The sequence below is a fragment of the Nuphar pumila genome, chromosome 15 (genome assembly GCF_984573655.1).
Source record: "Nuphar pumila chromosome 15, dmNupPumi1.hap1.1, whole genome shotgun sequence".
In the NCBI taxonomy this organism is placed as follows: domain Eukaryota; kingdom Viridiplantae; phylum Streptophyta; class Magnoliopsida; order Nymphaeales; family Nymphaeaceae; genus Nuphar; species Nuphar pumila.
The window spans coordinates 88550183-88577433 of NC_143263.1; the positions used below are offsets into that span (position 1 = coordinate 88550183).

The window sequence follows — 27251 nt, forward strand, 5'->3', positions numbered from 1 at the left end:
GTCCTTGACTAGGTTGGGCTAGGCTAAGTTAGGTTATGTTAAAATTTTGGTAGAGTAACGATGCTAAGGGACTTGAGGACAAGATGTTGAAATAGGAAGGGGTGCATCCCTATTTATAGTTTTTTAGGCAGATTCGGATATATTTTTTGTGTATGCAGGATCCATCTAGATGGGCGGTTGTTGGAGGGATAGGTTTGAATGAACGAGTGAGATTTGTCTAGGGTTTATTGCCTTGGATGAATGTTTTTTAAAAGGATGGGGGAGGGGGAAAGGATAGGATTTCCATTCCGATTTTGGAAGGTTGAGAAGGCATATTTCGCTCAACAGATTCACTAAAAAAAGGCGATGAAGTATTAAAGACAACATGCATTAATGACAATTCAGCATTGACAACAACTTGGGTTGTCATTAGCAATAAGTGCTAACAACAATGGAAGGTTAGGAAGACAATGGTGATAATTGAATAGGTGTTGACGAAAACTCAGGTTGTTGTTAGGGGTGGATGATGTCACCTTTCAAAAAGGAGAGTCTCCTCTGACGACAACTCAAGTTGATGCTAACAACTAGGAAGTGTTGACGATAATTCTTGAGCTTTGACGACAATTCTTGAAGGGCTGGCGATAACTTGGGTTGTTGTTAGGGATAGTGAATGGTATTTTAGCCATAACTTTTTACTTTGATGTCAGACTGAAGTGATTTTTAATGTGTTGCAAAGTTAAGAATGTGCTCTACAACTTTCATGTTGTAGAAAATTTGAAAAAGGTCATTTTGAAGAGCTAAAATCAGATTGAAGATGGTAAGACATGGATTTTTTATAAGAAAAATATCTTGGTCAAAAATTAGGTGTCTACAGATGTCCCTCTTTGTTATTGAGTGTCTGAAGCTCAATCAGTAATAAAGAAAGTAGACACATTAGTACTTGAAGAGAGCAAAAGATCGACTTTGACAAAGAATTTTCGAAAAGAGATCTTTGACAAAATACATATAGTCCTTTAGAGATAAAGAGTATTACTTGACGGGCTTCTCTTGACGATAACTTGGCTTGTCGTTAGAAATCTATTAATGACAACTAGCTATTGCTGGTGACACCTTGTTGGATCTGATTTTTTTTTCCTGTTGACGACAACCTAGGTAGTTGGTAAGAGACTTTCTTGAATTGCTGACGATAACCTGTGTTGTCATTAAAGGACTTTCCCTTTTTCTTAGAGACAACTGGACCTCGTGGGTTTTCTTTTGGAAACTTGCCTTGACTATTGATGATAATCATCGAACCTGTTGCATTTGCTGATGATAACTGACCCTTAGTTAACGAAATCTGGAGTTGTCGTTAACTATTTTTCTAGCGAGATTTTAACCTTGAGAGCTTCGGTTTAGTTTTAGACCAACATTGAGCCTTTTCTTAGTTCTTTTCTTCTACGATTTTTCCTAGAGCTTATGCCATGGACACTATTAAGAAGAATAATGTCTTCTCATGCATCGACGTCCTTGGATTGACCCATAAATTCTATCGCATAGAGGATGGAGACATGGTAAGACTATACTTTTTTGTTCTCTTTTTTTCTACTTTCTTCCTGGGTTTTTTCTCTTTTTGCAGAATTCGAAGAATGTTGTTCCTTCCATTGCTTTGCCTGCTTAGTTCATTGATTAGGTGACCGTATTTGAACTCTTTCATGAAGAGTACTTGGTGTCTTTCAACTTGTGAAGGGCGACTAGGCTTTACTCATTCAAAGTCAATGGTTCCCTCATTTTGGCTCTTGTGGAACGATGAAATTCATGAACGAGCACATTCTATGATGGGGGAGCTTACTGTCATAATGAATGAGTGTATTCATATTCCGGGGCTTACTGTCCCACCACGAGGCAAGATAATGCATGACCAATTTTTTCTGACTAGGAGATTGCAATGGCCTCACATGGACCGTAATGGGGTCTCCTGCTTGGTTTTGCAATCTCTTTGGAAAGTGTTTCATGCGGCTACTAGTTCTAAAATTGCATCTGGATAGTTTTTGACACAATTGTGCGGGAGCTTTACTTTATGCTTGGTTGCCTTTGTTGTCTTTGGAAAGACGCGGGAGCTCATGGATCCTCTCCATGCTCACCTTTTGAAGTCCTAGTTTCATCATGGCAAATGTCTTTCACTGGACACGGCGGCATTGGTTTGCTTGTATAGGGGCCTGAGCTCTTGTGTATATAAGAGGAATAAGGGCTTTGTTGGGAGCAAGGTTATACATATTTCCTCTTAAACATGCAAATTTTCTCCTAAATATACATGAAGTTTCTCTTATATATGCAGACTTCCTCCTAAACATATGAAATCCACATATATACGAGAAATATTGCATATATTTAGGAGAAAATTCACATATATTTAGAAGAAAATTTATACATTTTAAGAAGAAATTTGCAAGTTTAGGAGGAAATCCGCATATATAGGTAGAACTTCGCACATATTTAGGAGAAAATTTGTATATATATCAGGAAATTCACATGTTTAAGAGAAAATTTGTATATATATGAGGAACTTCATATATATTTAGGAGAAAAACTGCATATATATGAGAAAATTTGCACGTTAAGGAGAAAATTCACATATATACGAAGAAATTTGCATAATCATATATTTTAGGAGGAAATTCGCATATTTAGAAGGAAATCCACATATACAGAAAAAACTTTGCATATATTTAAGAGAAAATTCACATATATATGAGAAAATCTACATGTTTAGGAGAAAATCTGTATATATAAGAAGAACTTCTCATATATATGAGAAAATCTGCATATATATGAGGAAATTCGCATATTTTATGCAGAACAATATATGTTCTCAAATTTGTATCTCTCCTATCCAACGTTGAAAACCTATATTTTTATAGTCGTTACAAAGCTGAGACATAGGCTTATATAAGTTTAATGTTTTGAGTCAGAACCGAAAAACCCTTTAGGGTTCTCTTTTTTTAGTTCTAAGACCGAAACAAAAACATGCTACGTAGACAAGAACAATCAAACAATCTATATTGTAGAGGATGTTTATTCCCAACTGTTTATCGAATCAAGGTGATAGTCGTGGCATTGGAAAGCTAATGCCCTGATATGTGTTTGTCCTTTTCATTATTTTTTTAGATTTTTGGTGCAAGTGGCCAAAAATAGTATATAATAATCAAGATAGGCACAATTGTGATTGTTCATCTCCTGTTTTAAGAATGTTTAGGTTGTATCTCAGTGCCCATTCATGATTTTCTAATGAATTAGGTGTCATTTTTTTTTAAATCTTTCATTTTCTGAGTTGAAAATCAGTGACAAAGTCTATCATAGATCTTCGATGCAATACTTAAGCACATATTTGAGAGGAAATTCATATATCTGAAAGAAATTCATACATGTGAAGGTTAAAATGATCTTTTTACATGACTATTTTTGGTTTGGTCATCGGACGGATTTTGGTGAATTGTAGGGTTTTTAGAGAATCACATCATTTTTTACCGTACAGGTGATTTTTAGAGAAATCGAAAAATGACTGAAAAAATAAAGAAAAGCTATTTAGTTGCTAAAAGAAACTGTGTTGCCAAGTAAAAATGCAAAGGTCAGCGGTGACACTTCTCTGAATGAATAATCCCAAGGAGGTGACACCCACTCACCCAGAAAGTTGGTGTAATGTATTACCCTCGATCATAGAATATCCCTACTTGTCCAACTTTCTGCTGGATGATGTACACCCAAACACCTCTCTAGAGTGCAAAATTGATTCCAAAATGAGATTGGAAACTCATTTTCTGACAAATGATCAGAACCTTAAAAGGGCAATTTTTCACTACATAAATTCCAATATTCCACACCCAAACAACATTACTAGTGCAAAATTGCAGATGGTTGAAGCAAGATAGCTAATCTATCAATAACAAGACTAGAATCGATTCATAATTAGACGGCAAACAGAGAATACTCGCCTCTTTCTGTGCAAAGGTCTCAGCTCCAAACTATCGTGGACATCATATCACATTGCTTAACCGAGTTTAAAAGCACCACTAAAGCTTTTAATGACACTTCAAAAGTGTAATATATTTAAGAAAAAATTGCATATTTAAAAAAAAAATCACATATTTGATAAGAAATTCACATATTCTCATATTTGAAAAAAAATCACATTTAAAAAAAAATTGCATATTTAAGAAAAAATTTGCATATTTGAATATTTGAAAGGAAGTTCTCATTTATGAAAAGAATTTGCTGGTGCGAATGGTAAAAAGGCTATTTTATAATAAAAATTTAAGAATCTGGACATCACCCGAATTTCTAAAATTGTAAGGCATTTCAGAAGACGCATCATTTTCATCGGTCATTTCCTGAAAATATATTCATGTGCATACACACACGTACACAGAGAAGTTTCCCTCCAAAAACTAACAGGAAAAAGCGTTAATCACACGAGCATACAACTGGGAAGAAAAAAAGACAAACAAGTTTTCATAAGAAAATAAATGCCTTTTATCCTGACAGAACATGGAAGAAAAATAGCCAATCACTAGCATGTAACATCTGTTCTACTCCATTGGCACAGATGCTATGGCGAGTGCCGAGCCATACTTTTTCAGAAGAGCATCGTTGCACAAACCATGGCCATCATCAACAGTCGGCATCCTCACTTCTATAAAGGGCACAGAGCCTCGTTGCTCAGGTAAGATCACTCCAGCAAGTACTCGCAACACGTTTGCAGCATCAACATCCATGCACACATTGATCTTAGCAAACCCCTTTGGTCCAAGAGGGATTCCACTGATCTTGAAGAAACCCAAGAGATGATTCCCTTCAACCTGCTTCACCTCACCTTCATAAACAATAATCAAGGCTTCTGTCTGGTTATCATGAACGGTAGTGAAAGCCATCTCTTTCCTTACAGGGATTGTCGCATTTCGGTGAATGATTGGCACAAAATTTGTTCCGTCTGCTTGAATGCCAAGGCTAAAAGAAGTAGCCTGAATTGTTAGCAGATCCAAATTGCCAAAGGGATCACTAATTCCTGATGCCACTGCCCCTTCTAATGCTGCACCCGAAACTGCAGCTTCCAATGGATGCATCCCTTCGTATGGACTTGACTGCTTGCACAGACCCAAAACCATGTTTCTAATCTTAGGAATCTGAGAACCACCACCCACCAGAATCACATCATTTATGTCCTCCGCAAGTAGCTTGGAGTCATGCAGACACTGCTTTACCAAGCTTTCACATTTCTCAAACACTTCCCTGTTGATTGCTTCAAATTCAGCACGACTTAAAGCCCTGCATAGTCTCGACATTTTACCCATATCAACATCTACAGAAGTGCTGGCATGAGAAGAGAGAGAGTGAACAGCATTTTCGCATGCAATTCTTAAGAAGCCCATGGCTTTGATCTCATCAACACCACGGCCATAATAGAATCTGTCCAGATCAGGCACTAAATAGCGCATGACATTCTGCAGTATATCCTCACCACCTATTGCTGCACCAGATAGAGCTTTTATCTGTGAAACACCTCCAGCTGTAGCTGTCACAGCAACATCACAATAGCCTGCCCCCATGTTGAAGATAAGGGCAACCTTCTCGGTTCCACTTCCAACATTGCCTTGCATAGCCTGCTGTTGCTGCTGTGCATACAGCAGTGCCACAGCTGTTGGTTCTGGCATAAGCCGCAGGACATGTAGACCAGCCATGGCGCAAGCACGCTCTATACGCGTCTGCTGGAACCGACTGAATGATACTGGAATTGTCAGAACAACATTGTGCACCGCTCGCTTCAGCTGAACCTCTGCCATGGCTCTTATTTCAACTAGAAAGACTGCAAGGACCTCTTCAGGTGTCGTAGACCTCCATACATCATTAACCAATGCTGCAACAAAGGGTCTAACACCAACGTCCAGGGTTTGCACCAGAAATGGCAAAGTCTTGCTTGAATGAACAATTGAATCTGTATCCAATCTACCAACCAAGCGTTTCATATTGAAAACTGCTCGGCCGGAGAGAATTTCTTGCTCATCATGGGCAAACTCATCACTCACACCACCAGAAGGACTGTCATTGCTGAACATGACATATGAGCGCATCACTTTTTGGTTTCTGGGGTTCCTCAACAGCTCTACTCGTGTACCATCCCATACTGCAACACTGCACCTCGAAGTTCCAATATCAAGTCCTATAGCAGGTTCGAAAGCAGCAGGAAAATGCTTGTCATCACCAGTTGTTTCACTGTCTGAAGCTACAGTATATGCTTGTTCGGCCATTTCTGAAACTCCACAGAAGAAAGAGAGACACTGAAATCTATCAGAATATTCTCTGCATACAGCTGCCAAACCCAAAATGGCCAGAAAATAAATGGCAAATTATTCATGCTCTGCTCGGTGACTATCGAAAGCAACATACTCTTTCTCAAGAAAAAGAAAAACTGTCATAAGACAAGTTATCTTGAAAAAACTTCATGCACTCAAAATATTTACTTGTTCAAAATTAATCAGCAAAAAAGCTGTCATAAGACAAGTTATCTTGAAAAAACTTCATGCACTCAAAATATTTACTACTTCAAAATTAATCAGCAAGTTTACATATAAACTTGAAAAAAACATGAAAAGACCTCTCTCTCTCTCTCTCTCTCTCTCTCTCTCTCTCTCTCTCTCTCTCTCTCTCTCTCTCTCTCTCTCACACACACACACACACACACACACACAGGGTTTATCTAACGTTAAACCTTTGATGTTAACGTTATCAACATTCAATTGATTGAAATGGCAAACCTTGAAAAACCTATGTGCACATCATAATCACATGATCCAAAACTTGTTTTCTACTAAAAAATTATATATAGTGCCTGAGCTTAACTCTTCCATCCACCTTCCACGGCAATGATGAAAGGCAATATTTCATGGTCTCTCCCATAGAGTTGGGAGTCAAAAAGGAACAAGAAATGAATGAATCAGTCCCATTTATCATTTTGCAATAAGAGGAACACAAACTTATTGCCACATGATCATATCAGCTGTCACCACATGGCACTCGGATGGGGTAGTGCCAAAGAGTTCTTCCACACACCAAACCTTCATGAGGCTCCACCCCCTAAGAAAGATTCAAGGAGTGGGGAGATAGCACGCTGTCAAATAGATATGAGGGGCATGACTCATTGACATGGGAAGCAGAGATGGAAACCTTAAGCATCACATTTCCTTCTCCTTTCCATGACAGTAAACAATTTGGTGATGCGAGGTGAGATGATTCCATCCAGTGCCTGCTTGAAGTTGGAAGGAACAGAGCAGTTCCTCCTGGATATTCGAGTATAAATGATTTTAGAAAGCTTTCATTTAAACGTAAGAAATGAATTTTTCTATAATATTACTCAAGCAAGAGACATACTCAGCAAACAATGTTAGTCAAGGAAGAAATGATGTTCATGCTAAACATGGATCACAGAGATCATACACAATGTCGATTCCCCTTTTAAAATGTCTCTTTTATACACTATGCAGTTATATAGCTTCAATCAATAAAGTTGATTCTTCAAGTATAAATATGGGTAGAGTTCAACAAGTAGCAAATGCAGACTTACTGGAGTTGATAAAATTGCACACAGCCGTTACTTATTCCAGTTATATAATCCAAGAACTCTTATTTCAGGTTTCTTTGGTGGAAACCATACATATTAATCAGCCTTACAAATATCCATATGCAACAAGTGCACATATACAAGTCTACAGAGATGGCAAAATTAGGAAAAGGAAAAAGAAAACAAAATAGAGATGGGAGAAGCCAATGAAGCTAAATGACAATCTAAGAAGTATATACATTTTGACATTTGGTACAAAAGTTGCTACAGGTTTTGAAGAAGAAAGCATATGCCAATCAGGAGAAACCTTTATTTCCTTGATGTGGGGGTTGCAAATCTCATGAAATTCTAAATGAAATCCCTACAATAGCATTTATATTTATAACAATCAGAAATGACACCAGCAAAGGCTTGCATGTGTGTGATAGAATAGAAAAATGCATAGTAATCATAAAAAATACAACTAAACGCTTTGAATTTCGGTAGCAACAAAAAGGGTATGCCCTTGTTCCAGCTGTGTGTGTGTTATTGTTCTATCCCAAAAGTCTCCATTTATCTTGGTTCAAGTTTAAGTTATGGTATCCTGAATTATAAGAATACAAAACCTAAATTACAAATATTTTAAAAACCCATAACTCAGCAAAAGAAACTTTTGGATGTCATTTATGACAGACGATCTAGATAATAATAATAGTTCTTTGTTTTTGGAAACTCTAAGAGATAAGGATGAAAAGAAGTGGTCATTCATATCTGGGTTTGGATTCGAGATCCAGACCCAACTCAAGTTCATTATGTCATATGTTCATTAATGGCTCATTTGTATTTTAGTCTGTTGTGTAAAGGGTATTTTAGTACCCCTAATATTTGTATTAGCAAATACTTAATGAAAGGCCTGATACGCAGATCCCTAGTGTGGGTTTTCAGCAGCACACGTTCTCTCCTCCATTCTCTCTATTCTTGTGGTTGAACATCAGAACCTTCAATCTCTAACATGGTATCAGAGCAACAGATCCAGCCTTGAAGATCGTGATCTCCTTGTGTTCATCAAAATCCAGTTTCTCGTCTCCTTCCAAGGTAGCTTTCTATTCAATCTCATATCTCCTTGTATTCTCTCTTCTTATCGATTTTATCAACCCTTTCTTTCATTTCTTGGTTTTCAAATCAAATCTTGGATTTGTTCTCATAGATGTGCTTTCTTTTTCTTTACCTTGATTCTTTGTTATCCTCCTGACTGTCTTTCTAATCTGAACGTGATCTCACACAAACAAAACTTTGGATAATCACATAAGATCGGTTTTTTGATCTAGGTGTGATTTCAAATTGAAAGGATCACGCCAAAGCCCTTTTTTATATTTCCAAATAGATGCAGAATCAAACTATGAATTGGGCATGATCTTCTCTCCTCTTTTAATTAATTGTTAATTCTCTTTGCTGATCAATTTCTTGAATTTCTCTTTTCTTCTATTTTAATTCAGAAAACACGTCATTTTCAAAGTGACGTGCTCAATACTAATACTGGTTGAATCTTATTTGAAACAGATTTTACAGCAAAATCTGATTTACTGCTTCTGGTCTGCAAACCGGTTGGAATAAAAAAAAAGCAGTTGAATTTGTTTGGAATCTAATTTCTGTTCTGAATTTCTTTTGAGCCAGGATTTTACTTGCCACTCTGTTCTAAAATCATCTTTCTCCTTTGTTTCTCATTTCTTTTCGATTTCGATTTCCTTCATCTCTAGAATATGGATTCATTTCCTCCTTAATCTAGTCTTTCTTCAAGCTTTCTCAGTCAACTCGTGTCTGAGAAACTAAACAACTCCAATTTTCTAACCTGAAAGAGACAAATCATTCCGTTCATAAGAAGTCAGGATCTTTCCGGACATCTGGATGGCTTTGTCCCAGTTCCTCCAGAGTTCATATCACAAGAAGACAAGAATGGTAAGGAAGACTCTTCTATTTCATATGTCAAATCCAAAATATGTATCCTGGATGAAGCGAGATCAGGCGTTGGTGGCCTATATCACTTCTACTCTGTGGCAAGAGGTGCTTGTGGCAATTCCAGATGACTGCTCAGCTATGCAGTTATGCACTAACTGGTTCAGACATATTCTCAAGTTTCTCAGGCCAGAGTACTATTTTTAAAGGAGTTTCAAATGTTGAAAAAGGACTCCATAACTATCATAGCATACTTGAATAAAATGAAGACTATTACAGATCAATTAGCCATCAACGGGTGTGCAGTTAGTGACAAGGATATGGTGCAGCAAACCTTGAGCGGGCTGGGACCCAATTATCATATGATAGTTAGTTCCTTGTTATGTTTACCAGATTTACTTACATTTGAAGATCTTCGTGCCAAGCTTTTTCAGTATGAGATGACTTTGAAGGGATTTTCTGAAGATACTCATGTTCCCATTAGAGCACAAAATGTGCTTGCCACAGGGGTTGTTTATGGGTGAGGACGTGGTAGATATGATTTTCGAGAGAAGGGTAGTCAAGGAAGGAATAAACAAGGAAGTCGTGGCATATTACCTACACCCAACATTCCTCCCAAGCCGCAGAGACAAAGGACGATACCTACTTGTTTTTTATGCAACAAAAGAGGGTACATCAAAGCTAATTGTTGGTTCAACCCCCAAAATAGAGAAAAGCAATCAGATACAAGAAAGGGTACAGATAGTTTGAAGAACAATGGAGAAGTCAAGGAGTTGTTATTGTCTGCCTTAGCTGAATTAAACTTAAATCGGGCACTTGGTATGTTGATTCCGGTGCAGCCACTGGTGATGCTGGTAAGCTCCTAACTCTTGTTCCTTATGTTGGTAGAAATAGTATAGTCATTGGGGATGGATCTCACCACCTCATTTCTTACATTAGAAACTTTGTTATTCCTATGTCAAAATCCTCGCTCACTCTTTAGAATGTCATCCATACTCCTAACATCAAGAAAAATATTGTTTCTGTTTCTAAGCTTGTTGATGATATTAATGCTTCAATTGAGTTTACTCCTTTTTCTGTTTGTGTCAAGGACCTTCACACGAGGGAAACGTTCACTGAAGGAAAACGACAAGGCAATATGTATGTCTTCCAAGAGAATCCTTTTACTCGTGTTCGGCCTCTTGGTTCTGAAATGAAATGGAGATCTTCGAAACACGAGCTTAGATTCACAAGAGCAAGTGTCAAGAATGACACTAAAGCATAACCTGAAAACAAAATAAAAATAAAAATGTATTCTTTATTGATATGAAAAGCCAACTGCTTAAGCACTGGAATAAAATACAAGAGGGGTTGCACCCCTTTACATACACAGTTGAAAAAGGACTCAAAAGAGCTATTGGACTGTGTCAATCCAATAGCTCCATTGCTAGTCAAGTTTGGAGAGGACTTGACTAGCAACAGTCATTCTAGTTCAAATTGAACTAGATGACATAAAGACAAAAAATAAACATAAAGGAAAAAAATTACAGAAAAGAAAGAAATGAAAATATATATTTATATATATATATAATAATATAATATTATATATATATGTACAATTTTACATTTTAACACTCCCCCTCAAACTTACGGTACAATGAGTGAAAGTTTGTCTAAGACAAAGTGAAATCAGGGAGCAGCGAGAGGCTTTGTAAAGAAGTTTGCTAACTGGTATTCTGAAGTGACATATAGCAGATCAATTATCCCGTATAGATATTCCTCTCTGACGTAGTGACAATCCATTTCGATGAGTTTGGTGCGTTCGTGGAATGTTCTGTTGCTGGCAATGTAGATCGCACTTTTGTTGTCACAACACATTTGTGAAGCCTTTGTTGCTTCAGCTCCCATGTCAGCAAACAGTCGTCGGAGCCAAACTATTTCCATGGTCGTGGTTGTCATGGCTCTGTATTCAGCTTCGGTGGATGAGAGAGATACCTTCTGCTGCTTTTTACACCTCCACGAGATCAATGATTCCCCTAAAAAGACACAAAAGCCAGTGGTTGAGTGTTTGTTATTGGGATCACATCCTCAATCATCATCAGTATATACAATTAAATCAAGAGAAGATGAGAAAGATAAGAAAAGTCCTCGTGAAAGAGATAACTTGATGTATCTGATAATACACATGACTGCTCCCATATGAACAAAAGTAGGAGCATATTGAAATTGACTTGTTGTGTGAACAACATATGTTATATCTGGTCTGGTAATGGATAGATAGGAAAGTGCCCCGACAAGCTGTCTGTAAGGAGTAGGGTCTGCAAGAAGTTCTCCATCATCAATCTTCATTTTAACATTATCAACTTCTGGAGTGTCAACTTTCTTATCATCAGTAATACCAGACCTGAAAACAATATCAAAAGCAAATTTAGTCTGAGATAATAAATATCCTCTAGGAGAATAAGCAACTTCAATGCCTAAAAAATATTTCAACAAGCTCAAATCAGACATTTCAAAATGAGATTTAAGAAGTGTTTTGATTGTTTTAACTCTCTGTTTATCGCTTCCGGTGATGATCATATCATCCACATAGAGAAGAAGCACAATGATCCCTGCATCAGAATTCTTAATAAACAAAGCAGTGTCAGTTAAACAGAATTGAAAACCAATATCAATCATAACACGACTAAACCTATCATACCAAGCTTTTGGTGCTTGTTTAAGTCCATAAAGAGTTTTTTCTAAGCGAAGGACTTTACCCTTAGGAATACTTAGACCAGGAGGGGGTTCCATGTATTCTTCTTCAACTAGCTTTCCATTTAAAAAAACATTTTTGACATCCTTTTGAAAAATAGACCATTTTTTTATAGAAGCTAAGGCAATTAAGGTTCGGACAGTTGTCATACGAGCCACCGGAGTAAAGGTTTCTTCATAATCAATCTCATATTCTTGAGCATAACCTTTGGCTACTAAACGGTCTTTATATCTTTCAAGAGTACCATCACTCTTGGTTTTAATTTTATAAACCCATCGACATCCTATAATTTTCTTCCCTAGAGGAAGATCTTGAATATTCCATGTAGAAGCTTTTTCAAGTACATCTAATTCAGCTTTCATGGCTTATATCCATTTGATATCATTTTTTGCTTGAAAATATGTAGATGGTTCTTCATATGAGTGAATTAATGCAATAATTGCCCTATATGTGGGTGACAAAGACTCGTATGATACAAACTTTCCTGAAGGCCTCGAGACTCGGGATGATTGTCTAGTTGGAATGTTAGAATATTTTTCAAGTGCACATGGAGGATTAGACTCTTGTTGCCTGGAATATTGAATACTAGTATCTCTATGAACTTCTTCATTTTCAACATTAAGATCAATAATTTTTTGATCATCATCAAAGTTACAATCAAGGTCATATTCATCAGATGTTGATGTTAGATCTAGCAAAAAGGAGTACTCAGTGACGTCTTTTAATTTTCTAAAATCAAAGAAGCTCTCCTTTTAAAGAAAGAAAACATTTCTAGACACATATAGTATATTATTTTTGAAGTCAAAACATCTATAACCTTTCTGTTTTTCAGTATATCCTAAAAAGGCACAGGGAATCGCACGAGGAAAAATTTTATCATTTTTGTCAGTAAATATGAAACATTTGCACCCAAATATTCTTAGTTTAGAGTAGTCTGGAGAAATGTTCATAAGTTTTTCAATGGAAGTGATATTTTGTAACGAAGAAGATGGCATCCTATTAATGAGATAGGTGGCAGTTAAGGCAACTTCTGCCCAAAAGTCTTTCAGGACTTGATTTGCTATTAATAAAGTCCTAGTGGTTTCTATAATATGGCGATGTTTTCGTTCTGACAGTCCATTTTGTTGAGGTGTATAAGGACAAGATCTTTGATGTGTGATGCCATGCAATTTAAGATAATTTTGAAAATCTGTAGATAAAAACTCTCCCCCTGAATCTGTGTGAAAAATAGTAATATCATTTTAAAACTTGTTTTTAACCATATTATGAAAAGTTTGAAAGTATGAAAATACTAAAGACTTATGTTTGAGAAAGTACATTCACGTATATCGGGAGAAATCATCGACAAAAATAACATAGTAAACAAATCCTCCTTTAGAAATTACTGGTGCAGGACCCCAAACATCCGAGTGTATTAATTCAAGTGGTCTTGAAGAGAAAAAGGTTTTGTTCTGAAATGATAATCTTTTCATTTTGCCGAGAATACAATCTTTACAATCAAATGATTCAGACTTATGAAATTTCTCTAGATTTGGAAAATGTTGGATTTTGGCTATATGTGGGTGACCAAGTCTCTTATGCCACAGTTTCAACTCTATTTTTTTAATATTATAACAAAAAGCTTTCTTCGGCTTTTCCAAAAAAACCATGTAATAGAATCTTCCTTCTCTATGGCCTTCCCCAATCAGCTTGCCTGACTGGCGCTCCTGTACCCAACAACTATGAGAAGAAAAGAAAATATTACACCCATAATCAGAAATTTGAGATATAAATAAAAGATTTAAATTTAATTTGGGAATATGTCTAATTTCTGGAATAAAAAATTTCTTTGTTTTATAAAATTTTTCAAAATTTCTTATTCCTTCTATTTCAAGAGAAGTCCCATCAGCAATAAAGACCTTTGACACACTTGTTTTATTTTTAACACATTTGGATAGACTTTGATTATTTGGGGTCATATAAAAAGATGCACCAGAGTCAAGGAGCCAAGAAATTTTACCTGGATCAGAAAAGGATGAGGTTGTTGCGCCTGTTGAAGCTTCAGATGAGGAAGAGGCACCTTTGATGAGAGACTGAAAAATCTCCATTAGTTGAGCCAGGGAAACTGGTGCATCCTGATCTTTAGGCTCCGATCCAGCAATTGCAGCTCTTTTTTCTCTCAGCTCCTTAAGTTTGGGACATTGTGGCTTGTAGTGTCCCGGTTCATGACAGTGATGACAAATAACTCTCTTCTTATCATAGTCATCATTTTGTCGGTTAAAGTGATGAGGCCTATATGATCGAACATGATTCCCTGGTCTAGACAGGGCTAAAACGAAATCATCTTCAATTTTTAAAGAACCTTTCTGGAGACGATTTTCTTCCATTGGTAACTCTTTAATAGTTTTAACAATAGAAGGAATTTTTCCCCGGTGAAGTAGGGTCGATTTAGTGGTTTCAAATTCCGACCCTAATCCAGTGATAAACTGGTAAAAATGTTCAGCATCGAGTTGTTTCTGACGAAGCTCGATGTCTTCGGCACAATGTCACTTTGGTTCTAAAAGGAAAAGTTCTTCCCAAAGTTCGGACAACCCATTGTAATATTCACGAATAGTTTTGTCTCCTTGTGTCATCATTCGAACTTTTTCTTCGAGGTTGCACACGTGTGCAATATCTTTAAGGGAATACATATTCTTAAGGTATTCCTATGCCTTATCGGCATGATCAAATTTGGCAAGACTTGAGCATTTTTTAATGTCAACGCTATTGATAAGTCATGACATTATCTTCGCATGAGATATTCTTCATTCTTTCCATTTCTTCTCGTATGAGGCAATAGCCTTGATTTCCTCTTCTTCCGATAGAGGAACATCTTTATCTCCCTCCTTTTTAGTAAGAGAGGTTAGGTTCCGAATCGGAACCATCCACAATCCCCCATAGGCCTTTTCCCCATATATGGTGCTTCATGATTGAAGCCCATGTTACATAGTCTGTATCGCTTAGTTTCATAGGCATGATGGTGACTTTATCATTGCCATCCATCGATTACAAGAAGAGAAAAAATAGGGATAGAAGAAAAACAAGAAAAATGAAAAAGAAAGAAGAAAAAACAATACAATAAGATGTGAAATCTTCTCCAATGAAGTGATAAAACACTTCTCTTCAAGTGGCGAACACTTTTGCAAACGGGCACGAAAACCGAGGCAGTTTTTCCTCAAGATTTAGTACTTCCGCGGCTCTGATACCATGAAATGAAATGGGGATCTTCGAAACACGAGCTTAGATTCACAAGGGCAAGTGTCAAGAATGACACTAAAGCATAACCCTTAAAAAGGGTATAACCGAAAACAAAATAAAAATAAAAATGTATTCTTTATTGATATGAAAAACCAATTGCTTAAGAAGCATTGGAATAAAATACAAGAGGGGTTGCACCCCTTTATATACACAACCGAAAGAGGACTCAATAGAGTTGTTGAACACAGTCCAACAGCTTTATTTAGAGTTGTTGGATTGTGTCAGTCCAACAGCTCTATTGCTACTCAAGTCTGGACAGGACTTGACTAGCAACAGTCATTCTAGTTCAAACTGAACTAGATGACATAAAATAAAAATAAAAATAAAGGAAAAAAATACAGAAATGAAAAATATATTTATATATATATATATAATAATAATATAATGTTATTATATATATGTACAGTTTTACATTTTAACAGGTTCCACCTTGAAGCTCACATCAGTGTCCTCTTCAGTACTTCCTAAGAGTGTCTTTAGTCTTTCTGAATGTATTGAGCCGAATCTTTGGCATGCTCATCTAGGTCATTGTAGTGGTCATTTTATCGAAAAGCTTGTTTCAAACAGCCCTATTCCCAAGTCAAGTTTAGGATTAAGTGTCGATAATAAAAAATGTTTTAGTTGTCTTCAGTGTAAGAGTCATGTTCTTTCATTTCATTATATTAATAAAAGAGCTTCAAGACCTTTTGAAATTATCTCTTCTGATGTCTGGGGTCCTGCCCCAGTTTCCTCTATGTCTAGAATTAGATATTATCGCATATTTGTTGATAGTTATTCTCACTACACATGGATCTTCTTTATGAAGTGAAAATCTGAAACTTTTAAGTTATTTTAAAATTTTCATTCCTTTGTTAAGAATCAATTCTCCGAAAATATTCTTTGTTTACAATGTGATGGAAGGGGTAATTTTTGGGTTATGATCAATGAAATTGGGTTCAAGGTTGAGAGAAGGCGGAACGTTTGGTCAAGAGTGGAGAGGTGCGGGAGGCAGCTGGTTAGAAGCAGCTCGAAAAGTTAGTAGGAGAAGCTACTTGGATCAGATTGGAGTAATTACTTGTAACACGAGATTTTTCCATAATTTTCTAAGAAATAAAGATGAAATTTGTCTCAAATTTGGTTTGAATTCCAATTTGGGTTTGGATAATCACAATTTTAATATTTGGATCTTAAATTGGATAATTGCATTTTAGTATTTGGATCTGCAAATGGATCTCAAAAATTAGAAATAGGATCCAAGGATGGGACGCCCTTTGGGTGTGGGACCCTCTTGGAATGGGAGTCTAAAATAGGATGGACTCAAGACAAGTCAAGGTCAATCCAAGGGAGGGACATCCCCACCTACTTTTCTAATTCCCCTGCTTAGCTTAGTCACTGAGCTTATTTGTTTCCTTAATTAATTAGAAAACTTAGTTAGCTAAGATTGTTAATTGTTTCCTTATTTTATTAGAAATCCTCATTAGCTAGGATTTTCATTGGGAGCTAGGATTTTCATTGGGAGGGTTTCTTTATTCAACTAGGGGTCTCATGAGGAAAGGCTATATAAAGTAACCTCCTTCCTCCTTTCTATCACACGCCCCTCCCTAATTCTCTCTCTATTCCTCTTTTCCCTCTCTCTATTTCCCTCTATCACTCTTCTCTCTCTCACGCCCGTCTTTGGAGGATGCCATTGATGTCTGGTGTAGTTGCATCTCTATTGGTGGAGCACCTCTTGAGAAGGAGGATCGGCCAGCCCTTGTTAGCCATCGTTATCTAGGTAAATGTTCGTCTCTACGATTTTCCCAATGACCGGCCGTATTAGCTAATCATATTTGTGGTTTGGATTGTTTTTACGTTTTGGGTCTGACACAAGGTTTGTATATTGGCCTTGGACAGCCAACACGTGTGTTTCGCGTTCCAAAGGTATTTCGGGAGAGCTACACTACGGTTTGAGCTTCATTTTTGTGTGTAGTGTTTTGACCAAACAAAACTGCATCAAGGTATGGGATTTTCACATTTTTCAGTATGTATGGGGTTCAACATAGGTCGATCAAGCACTGAACCTTGTTTTTATGGATTGTACACCGAGAATCTAGGTTGCATTAAATTTTTAAAACCCAAAATCGACTTTCAAAATAGGAGATTTCGATTTGTAGAAAAGAGCAAACATGTTTTATTTGAAAAATAATTGATTTCGAATGTTAGATTCATGTATGTGTTGTGTTTATTTATTTATAGCATGATTTTACGGTTGTATGCATTAATCTGGTATGTTCTTGATGGATCAGAAGTCGTTGGATGTGTTTTCTTGAAGTTCGTTGGATGTGTTTTCTTAAAGTTCTTGTTGAAATTATGTTATTTAATTTTTGAAAATTTGTATCTTGTTAGGTGTTTTTTTATCTTACTAGTCTGAAAGATAAATTTGTTTCCCCCAAACTGTAAACCTATAAATCCTGGAATTTTGTGGGGATGTTCCAAACATATGGAAATAATCCCAGTTCAAATATCAGAGTCAGATGATTTGTGGATTGGGAGATATGGCCTATGCAAGTGGGCACAATAATCATGTCCTGACAATGATTCTATAGAGACAGCATATTTTTGTAAAAATTATATCTCCCAAAATATTCAAGGTCTGTGGCTAAGATTTGAAGGTATAGTAGTCTAGTTATGGAAGAATATATGGTTAAAATCTTAAAAGTTGATTTATTATAGTTTGAAAACGAAAATTCATGGAAGTCAGTTCATAATCTGTAATTTTCTTAAACACGTTATGTCAAACAACAAAAACAACATATGTTATGGAATTTTTAACTCTGTTGGAATCAAATTAAATTCTGGATTTTTATGGGCTTGAATCAAACATATCAAGCCACCCACAGTAAAAATCTAATTTGTTATAAATGATTTATAACTGATTTTTCATTGGAAAGACAAAATTGAACAAGATTGTTCTGTGAACAAAAAATAGTCAATGTTACAAGAATTTTAATTTTTGATCTGTAATAAGTTAAGGTTTGGGTTTTTGCCTGTATGCATGTAATATATATAAGAACTTGTTCAAATTTCAGAGCTTAAATCATTTTGTATGATTTATGGCAAATTTTACAATGATAAGTAAATTTTGTGTTATCAATCGCGAATTAAGGAATTGTGTTTAAATGCATGAGATTGTTCCAGAAGTGAACCAGATGGACATGTGATGGTTCTTGAAGTGAACCAGATGGACTTTTGGGCATGTTGTTGAGCAACATATGGGCCTATTCAGGTTGTGTGTTAGTGCAATATTTTGTGAAAAATTATATTGAATGCAAAGTTTAACAAAGCTTAAATTTTGTCGTGTTGCATATGATGAATGACACATGTTTGCACACATTGGCACATATTGGCCCATGTTTTGACTAAGCAGGGAGATCGCCCAATCGGATGTTGCATGAGACGATATGCATGTTTGAGCTGGATATAGAACTCATGTGGCATGAGTACAAGCTATTAATATTATGAATCCAAAATTATTCTATATGGAAAGAACACATAAAAGTTAAAGATATAAAAGATACTCAAACAGTGTGCTAATTTTTCCCCTTGGTTGCCTTCTAAGAAGGTGAGATCCTTTGATGGTTGTCGTGGAGGACAGGGTGATACTGAACTCCGTGTTGTTTTCTCCAAGAGCACGATATTGGGGCTTGTGTCCTCAGCCACGGTAGTAGAGAACCTTTTTCTACCACTGAGACCTAGGAATTGTGTGGTTGTGTTTCAACTGTTAAGCGTTATTGGCAAGGTTTTAAAACTCGTGACTCAGAACTCGACTCGTTCTTTATTGACTCGTGACTCGGCGGGTCAACTCGGTGACTCGGACCGGGTTTTGTTAACTTTTGATTTTAAAAGAAAAACAATATATAATTTGTTTGAAACCATGTTTTTGAGTAAACATAGTCTCCAAATGTCTGTAAGAATATAAAAACAACTGCAAAGAGCTATAGAGGTTTGCTTGAATAATTGAATTTGATATCTATACAAGCACTTTGACTAATTCATGACTTGAATTAGAGGATTTGGTCACCATGAGTTCAGTCTCCTACGACCTAAGGTTCCTAAAATGGCCAAACATATATGCTAGCTTGTTTTAAAAGTTTTAATTCCCTCTCTAACAAATCCATAAATGTAAAACAGGGATATATGTGCATATTGAAAGTTTACAGAATGCCCAATATCAACATAAATAAGCAATTTTCTCATGTATAAAACTATGCAGGAAATATATTAATGGCACAACTATAAAAAGACTACTAATATTTGAATATGTACACTGCTTGTTCACATAAAAATGGATGATGAAACCTAAATGTGACTTCCCATAGGCACAGTTGACCCGCCATATATAGTGAGAATCATTTCTTTAAAATATTTTGCTAGAATAAGTTGATAACACAGGGTGAACAGTAGTTCGAACAACATGGCGATTTTATTCTATGGATTTAAATGTTTTTTTAGCTTTAAATGATTTTTATTTTCTTTTTTATATAAAATCTGGGGGTAACCCTTGTTAAAATATATGTACTTATATATTTCGAAACTGTAATTTGAAACTCAAAAAACAAATTTCAAACATCCCAAAACTCGCTCGAGTCAGGCCGAGTCAAGCCCGAGTTTTGGCAAACCGAGTTTGCCTTGCCGGGTTGACTCGCTGGAGGGGCGAGCCGAGCCGAGTCAGCCGAGTCAACGAGTTGACTCGGTGAGTTTTAAAACACTGGTTATTGGTATACCAAGCAGTACTGTATGCAGTGGTGATTCTCTAACGGTTGTCATCTAAGGTGGTGATTCATGATGATGGCCCGAGAAACATATGCATACCAGGTTAATAAAATACAAATTGTGTGTGAGTTAAAATACCCCTGGTATTACCTTGTACTTCAGTTTTTTCCTGTGAACAGTACTCACAGAGGAAACTTAAATTAATTGCATATAGCATGTTCAACAATAAAGAAGATAAAAGTTGCCTCATGCATTATGCATTGGTTTATGTATCTCATGTATTTACAAGCATATCTAAATTAGTTTATGTACCTTAACATTTTCTAAGATTGATGTTTGTTTGATTTATGCTTTATATCATATTGTTGAATTATGTAATAATTCCGTATGAGAATTGTGATTCTCACCCGTTGTTTCATATTTTTCAGGTAGTGGAACATAGACTTAGTTGAGTAGGGTGATGGCAAGACTAGTGCTGGAGAGAACAGATCCTATGGATTATGGGGTATTCTTTTTCTAAGTGGATGGGTTGAATAAAAAAATTATGAACTTGATTTAAAGTTATTAAATTTTCATTAAGAGTTTGAACTATTTTGTTTTAACAATGATTTGGAATGGATGGCTTGGTTTGGTGGTGAAACGTGAGTTTTGAATTTGTGATGTGCCCCGAATCCTTAAGATGTATTTTTGTTTTTTTATATAAAGGGTTATTATCCTTGGTTGTCTTGTTTGCGAACTTAGTTCTAGTGGACTAATATACGCTCACGTTTGCGCTCAGGCGAGCCCCCTTGTAAAACCCGTAATTTTTAAGGATTATTAATACATAAAGGACTCATTTTTTTATCTCTAAATTAGAAATGTGTTTTTAGATTTTGAATTTCATTTATTTATTTATTACATATTCATTTGTTCATTCAAGCCAATCAGGGTATGATTTGCATTTATAGAACTATTTTGGGCTATAAATCACTATTTATATATATATATATATTATATTTAAATATATTTTTGATGAATTTTGTAGATTATTGAAGTGTATGTGTGTGTTATTTGGTTATTGGTAATGATTTATAAGGTAATTTGCTATTTTTGGCTAATCTTGTTATAATTGACATTTTTTTAGTTTTTGGCATTTGTGATCGCACACAAAGGGTTCGTTGTATTGCTTGGATAGCGGTCTTTGCGGACTTCGAAACTCTTTGGTCTTTTGAGTTTCGATTCATTGTTCTTCACATTATTAAGGTAAGATACCGTAACTGAACTTATAGAGAGCATGTTTAGGCACTAATTGTGTAAGCATGATGTTGTTGCACTGAATATCTATATGAATTGCAAATACAAGTTATGCTCACACACTTCACTTAGCTGTGGATATCTAGGGCTCGTGTGATTGTAGTTCGGAGATCATGCTTGTCATGATTGTAGTTAACGAAATATGGAGTGTGCTTGCTGCAGGTACACCTATGTGTGGGTTTGAATGCTCGGCAATTATGAATGTATAATATGTACGCAATGTGTGCCATCATACTTTGGTTTGCGCATACTATGTTGCTTTGTGTGTTTGTATAAATTTGATACATGGTGCACATATAACTACTATAGATATGTATAAGTCGTGTTCAATGCATACTGTGGATGTTATATATATTGTCTTGTCATGTGATGGACTCATTTATTCTTATATAGAAGAATACATGCGAATGTTATAAATTGTTTTGAACTTATATATCTTGTTTGCTTGAGAAATATATGCGTATGATGTACGGTAGGATAGTCAATGAGATTTTGACCAACCCTTACACAATTATATCTAAGGTGATATATCGATTCATGTGGTGAAAAATGCATATGACTTTTATCGTGTGCAAATCTCGAGCTATGTAGGAGTAATGTATGTTGAGGTTTAGTTGCTTCGTATTATGAAATATGCATGTTCACGTATGCATGCATAGAACCCATGTTTTGTTTACGCATGCTTTGAGGTTCAATTTACGAAGTTATACACTGTCGGTCCCAAGCCCGGATAAAGGAGAAGGGTTGCGGTAGGGCAGTGACAACCAGCATAAAAACTTAGTCACACCCTATGAATATGAACCAATATGAGAATTTCGTTGGGGCATTCCCTATTAAGCGACGCGCTGTACTCTATAGGCCCGGAGGCAGTGATAAATGGGCAAGGGTTGCTAGGTCATCGCCCAGAAGTGACACGTCACACCGGCGCCCGGGTGTAGTGTCAAATAGGCAAGGGTTCCTTCACTTTGTTGGATGGGTGAGGGTAAAGAAGATAGTTCAAGACCATAAAATTAGGTTAGCCACTTGGAACATAGGGTCATTAACTGGTAAGTTAGTAGAGTTAGATGTTATGTGTAGGAGAAATATGGATATTTTATGTCTGCAAGAGACCAAATGGTAGGTGAGAAAGCAAAAGTGATAGAACCTTGGGGATATAAGATTTGGTATACAGGAATAAATAGGAATAGGAATGGAGTAGAGATTGTTATTAGTCGTGACTTTATAGATAATGTAGTTGAGGTCCGTAGAAAGGGTGATAGGATTTTATTTATTAAATTAGTATTAGATATGGATATTATTAATATTATTAGTGTTTATGCACCTCAAGTAGGTTTAGATGATTCCATTAAGCATCAATTTTGGAAAGATTTAGATGGAGTAGTACAAGGGATATCTTATGGAGAAAAGTTTTTCATCAGCGGTGACCTTAATGGACATGTAGGCATTAGTAGGGATGGATTTGAGAGAATCCATGGAGGCTATGGTATAGGAAAAAGAAACGAAAGTGGATAAAGGATTTTATATGTTGGTTTGTCCTATGATATGATCTTAGCAAACACTTGGTTTAGGAAGAGGGAGTCTCACCTAGTAACATTTAAAAGTGGGGTTAATACGAGTCGGATAGATTTTTTTCCTACTTAGAAAAAGAGATAGGGGTTGTTGCATCGATTGTAAGGTTATATCAGGAGAAAGTCTAGTTACACAACAGAGTCTTAATTTTAGATCTTAGAATTAGAAAATGTCGCAAAATAGATAGACGGATAGATCCTAGAATTAAGTGGTGGACACTGAAAGGAGCTAAACAAGGAATGTTTGTAGAGCAGATAGTTAAGGAAGTTGATTGGTGTCTCGAGGAGGATTCATAATCAATGTGAAATAAGATAGCGGGTGGCATGAGAAAGGTGGCTAAGGAGGTATTGGGTGAGTCTAAAGGCGGTGCACCGCTAAGTAAGGATACATCATGGTAGAACAAGGATGTCAAATTAGCTATTAAGGTTAAAAAAGAGTGTTATAGAAATCTAAGTAAAAGTCGTGATAATGAGAATTTTGAGAAGTATATGATAGCAAAGAAGGAAGCTAAAAAAAGTAGTTCGAAACGTGAGGGATAAGGTATATAAGGAGGTTTATGACAAGTTTGATACCAAAGAGGGCGAGAAGGATATTTATAGACTTGCAAAGATGAGAGATAGGAAATCGAGGGATCTGGGTACGGTTAGATGTATCAAAGATGAAACACAAAGGGTTTTAATCAAAGATGAGGAGATTAAGGAGAGATGAAAAGATTATTTTGATAAGCTATTTAATAGAAGTCATGCTCAGGATCTTGGAGACGTCTCCATTCCTTTTCATGAGATGAATTGTGACTTCATGTGCAAGATTCAAAAGAAAGAAATTGCAGAGGCTTTAAAGAAAATAAAATCAAGAAGGGCAGTTGGCCCAGATGGTATACCTATCGAGGCTTGGAAATGCTTGGGTGAGAAAGGTTTAGAATGATTGACAAATCTTTTTAACAAGATTTGGCAGACAAATAAGATGCTTAATGAGTGGAGGAAGAGTACTCTGGTGCCTCTATATAAGAATAAGGGTGATATACAAGATTGCACAAACTATCGTGGTATAAAACTCATGAGTCATACTATGAAACTTTGAGAGAGGGTGATTGAGTATAGGTTGAGGAAGGTTATCATGATATCGAAGAATCAATTTGGTTTTATGCCTAGAAGATCAACTATGGAAGCTATACATCTTCTTAGACAACTTATTGAGAGATATAGAGAGAGGAACAAAGATTTGCATATGGTTTTTATTGATTTGAAGAAGGCATATGATAGAGTACCTAGGGATGTTCTCTGGTGGACAATGATGAAGAAAAGTGTTTCTCTCAAGTACATTAGTATAATTAAAGATATGTACGAAGAAGTAGTAACCAATGTCCGCACTTGTGGAGGGGTAACAACCAATTTTCCTATAACGGTTGCGTTACATCAAGGATCTGCATTAAGCCCTTTCCTATTTGCTATAGTGACGAGATCAATTCAAGAAAATGTGTCGTGGTGTATGTTGCTTGCTGATGATATTGTTTTGATTGATGAGTCTAGAGCTGGGGTTAATGCTAAGTTAGAATTATGGAGACCGACATTGGAAGCAAGAGGTTTTAAGTTGAGTAAGAGTAAGATAGAATATATAGAATGTCGGTTTAGTAAGCAACGAAGTAGTGATGGGAGTGTAGTGAATCTTGTTGAGCAAGAAATACCGGTGGATGACTGTTTCAAATATTTGAGATCTATCATTCAAAAGTATGGAGAAATTGATGGAGATGTAAATCATAGGATAAAGGTTGGGTGGATGAAATGAAAAAGTGCAACTGGAGTGTTGTGCAATCATAGAATGCCATTGCAGTTGAAGGAAAAGTTTTATAGGACGACAATTAGGCCCGCTTTACTATATGGTACGGAATGTTGGGCTGCCAAGAGACATCATATTCAAAAAATGAGTGTAGCTGAGATGTGTATGCTTAGATGGATGTGTGAAAATACAATAAAAGATAAGATTCGAAACGAGGAGATATGTAAGAAGGTAAGCATTGCATCCATTGAAAATAAGATAAGAGAGAATCGTTTACGGTGGTTTGGACATATTCGGCGAAGGCCTAATGATGCTCCAGTTAGAAGGATGAAGAAATGGAAAAATATATTAGTTAAAAGAGGTCGGGGTAGGCCTAGGAAGACTTGGATGGAGATGATAGGAAAGGTTATGAATGCTTTGAACCTCACCAAAGACATGGCATTGGATAGAAATGATTGGAGGAGAAGGATTCATATGAAAGACCGAGAATGATTTTCTTTTTTGGTTCATATAGCCGAATATATATATATATATATAGAGAGAGAGAGAGATGTACACAGACATATATTGTCCGTATGTATAATATGTAGCAGATCTATATATGGAAACACCCAAAACAAGCACCCTGAAGTACCAGCATCGAGACAAGTACACTGGGCATTTTGAAGTGTCTATGAAACATGTAGTTTCTTCAAGCACAAAGGACTAAATAGCTGAAGCCTCACCCAAAACATCATCCTCAGCCAAGGTCATTTTCTTCTAGACAAGCTTGTCACTAATGGGACATTAAACTGGAGAAGGTGTACCAAGGAGAATCCAATTTAAATTTGCAACTCTTCTATTATCATTCAGTAGGTGCAAAGATTTAAAGAAATCCTAATCATATCTGCTCTTCTATCTTGTTGTTGTAATCTAACCCTCTACATAAGGAAAGTCAACTCATAGTGTAACTGTAAACATGTAGAACACATTTTCAGAATCATCTCTCAATGTGCTGCACTTACACCAAACATAGCAAATCTTGCCATGCGCTTGTTCATGTTTGGTGATTTTCTGTCTTAACTGGTACTTCAGATGACATAATTAGGATTACCACCTATGCTAGACATGTGGGCTAATTTCACATCAGGAAATATGCTAACAGACAGGAAGAATAACATTCAATATAGTCTGATCACGGTTTTCATCATCCTCTGGTGGTTTCTCTGCATACATTATTCAAGACATGATTAGTTTAGATGACCCTATGACTGAAGCACCAGTTACAAGAGGTGACCATTTTCCAGGCAACTAGATCAAAAGTCCTCCCTAAATTGTATCGGTGAATTTAAAACTTATGTATGACTAAGGTGGGTTAAGCGCATAAGCTCTTTGAAGAAGCACAACCAAATTAAAGACACCCAAGTGCTGGTTCAATTACAAACGACCTGATAGCTTCCATATCCACTAAAGCAGAGAACAGTTTGAAATAAGCTGCCGCTTTCTCATCAATAGATACACTATGACAAAACATCTAAACATTTACCAGAAGTAGCATGAACAGACTAACTTGTTTGCAAAGAACAAGGACAACAATATTTTACATCCGACTGTGAACAATAAACCAAGATTGCCTAGCAAGATTAGCACATGACAATTCTAACATTGGAAAAGTCTGAAGCAACAAGAGCAACCCAACCTACAAGAGATTCCAATAAACAGGATAAATAAAAGAACACCAACTTTCATTTTTCAATATAAAAGAGTCTGCCAGCAAACTAATTATTAAGAAAGATTCTGATATCAACCAAAGATAAGAAATCTAAATGTTGTAGCACTACAAAACCAAGAATAAAATAATGTAGGCATTCTACCACAACCCCATCCATTCTTACACCTGAACTAAATGGTCGGTGGCCTAATTGCCATAGACCAGATTTAATGGATGGCTATTCATATGGGTGCCAATTTCTTTTATTTTATGAACGAATATGTGTGCTAATTTCATGAGTGGTGGATTTCATTAAAAAAAAATCATCAGTGGTGGGTTTTCCACAAACTATAATAAATGGCAGAAATCATCATCCCAACCGAATCTTTGTCATGTATTAATAGACAAAACATGATCAAAAGATGAAAAACAGAAAACCAACTAAAGTTAAAGGGTTACAATGCTTCTCAAAAAATACAATGCTAAGAAAAAGAAAAGGTAACCCACCAAAATTCAAGGATTAACTTGCTGAAAAAGAGCACTGCAGACTAATTCATGAAGAAGAAAACAAGAAAAGCAAGAAAAAGAAGATAAGAGATGGGTTTTATTTACTGAAACAGACGATGGGTGAGAGAGTGGATATATGCAAATGAAAGGGGAGAAGATGAAGCAAAAGATAATAA

General features: G+C 36.2%; 1 protein-coding gene across 4 annotated transcripts; it reads right to left on the bottom strand.

The window, feature by feature from the left end:
* Window positions 1-4326: 4326 nt before the first annotated feature.
* On the bottom strand, window positions 4327-27251 carry HSP70T-2 (heat-shock protein 70T-2). 4 transcript variants are annotated; one of them, XM_089988769.1, is made up of 3 exons: window positions 27076-27247; window positions 7174-7286; window positions 4327-6259 (listed from the first exon to the last, which is right to left on the bottom strand). In XM_089988769.1, exon 3 carries the CDS (start codon window positions 6255-6257, stop codon window positions 4542-4544), a length of 1716 nt encoding a protein of 571 aa, XP_089844895.1. In that variant the 5' UTR covers window positions 6258-6259; window positions 7174-7286; window positions 27076-27247; the 3' UTR covers window positions 4327-4541. The 4 variants fall into 4 exon arrangements, 3 of the variants coding, with proteins under 3 accessions (XP_089844895.1, XP_089844896.1, XP_089844894.1); XM_089988770.1 differs by lacking the exon at window positions 7174-7286 and having other exon boundaries at window positions 4327-6265; XM_089988768.1 differs by lacking the exon at window positions 7174-7286 and having other exon boundaries at window positions 27076-27246.

Coding starts and splice junctions, on each gene's coding strand:
- HSP70T-2 (XM_089988770.1), bottom strand. CDS start 6,257: ATGGCCGAACAAGCATATACTGTAGCTTCAGACAGTGAAACAACTGGT.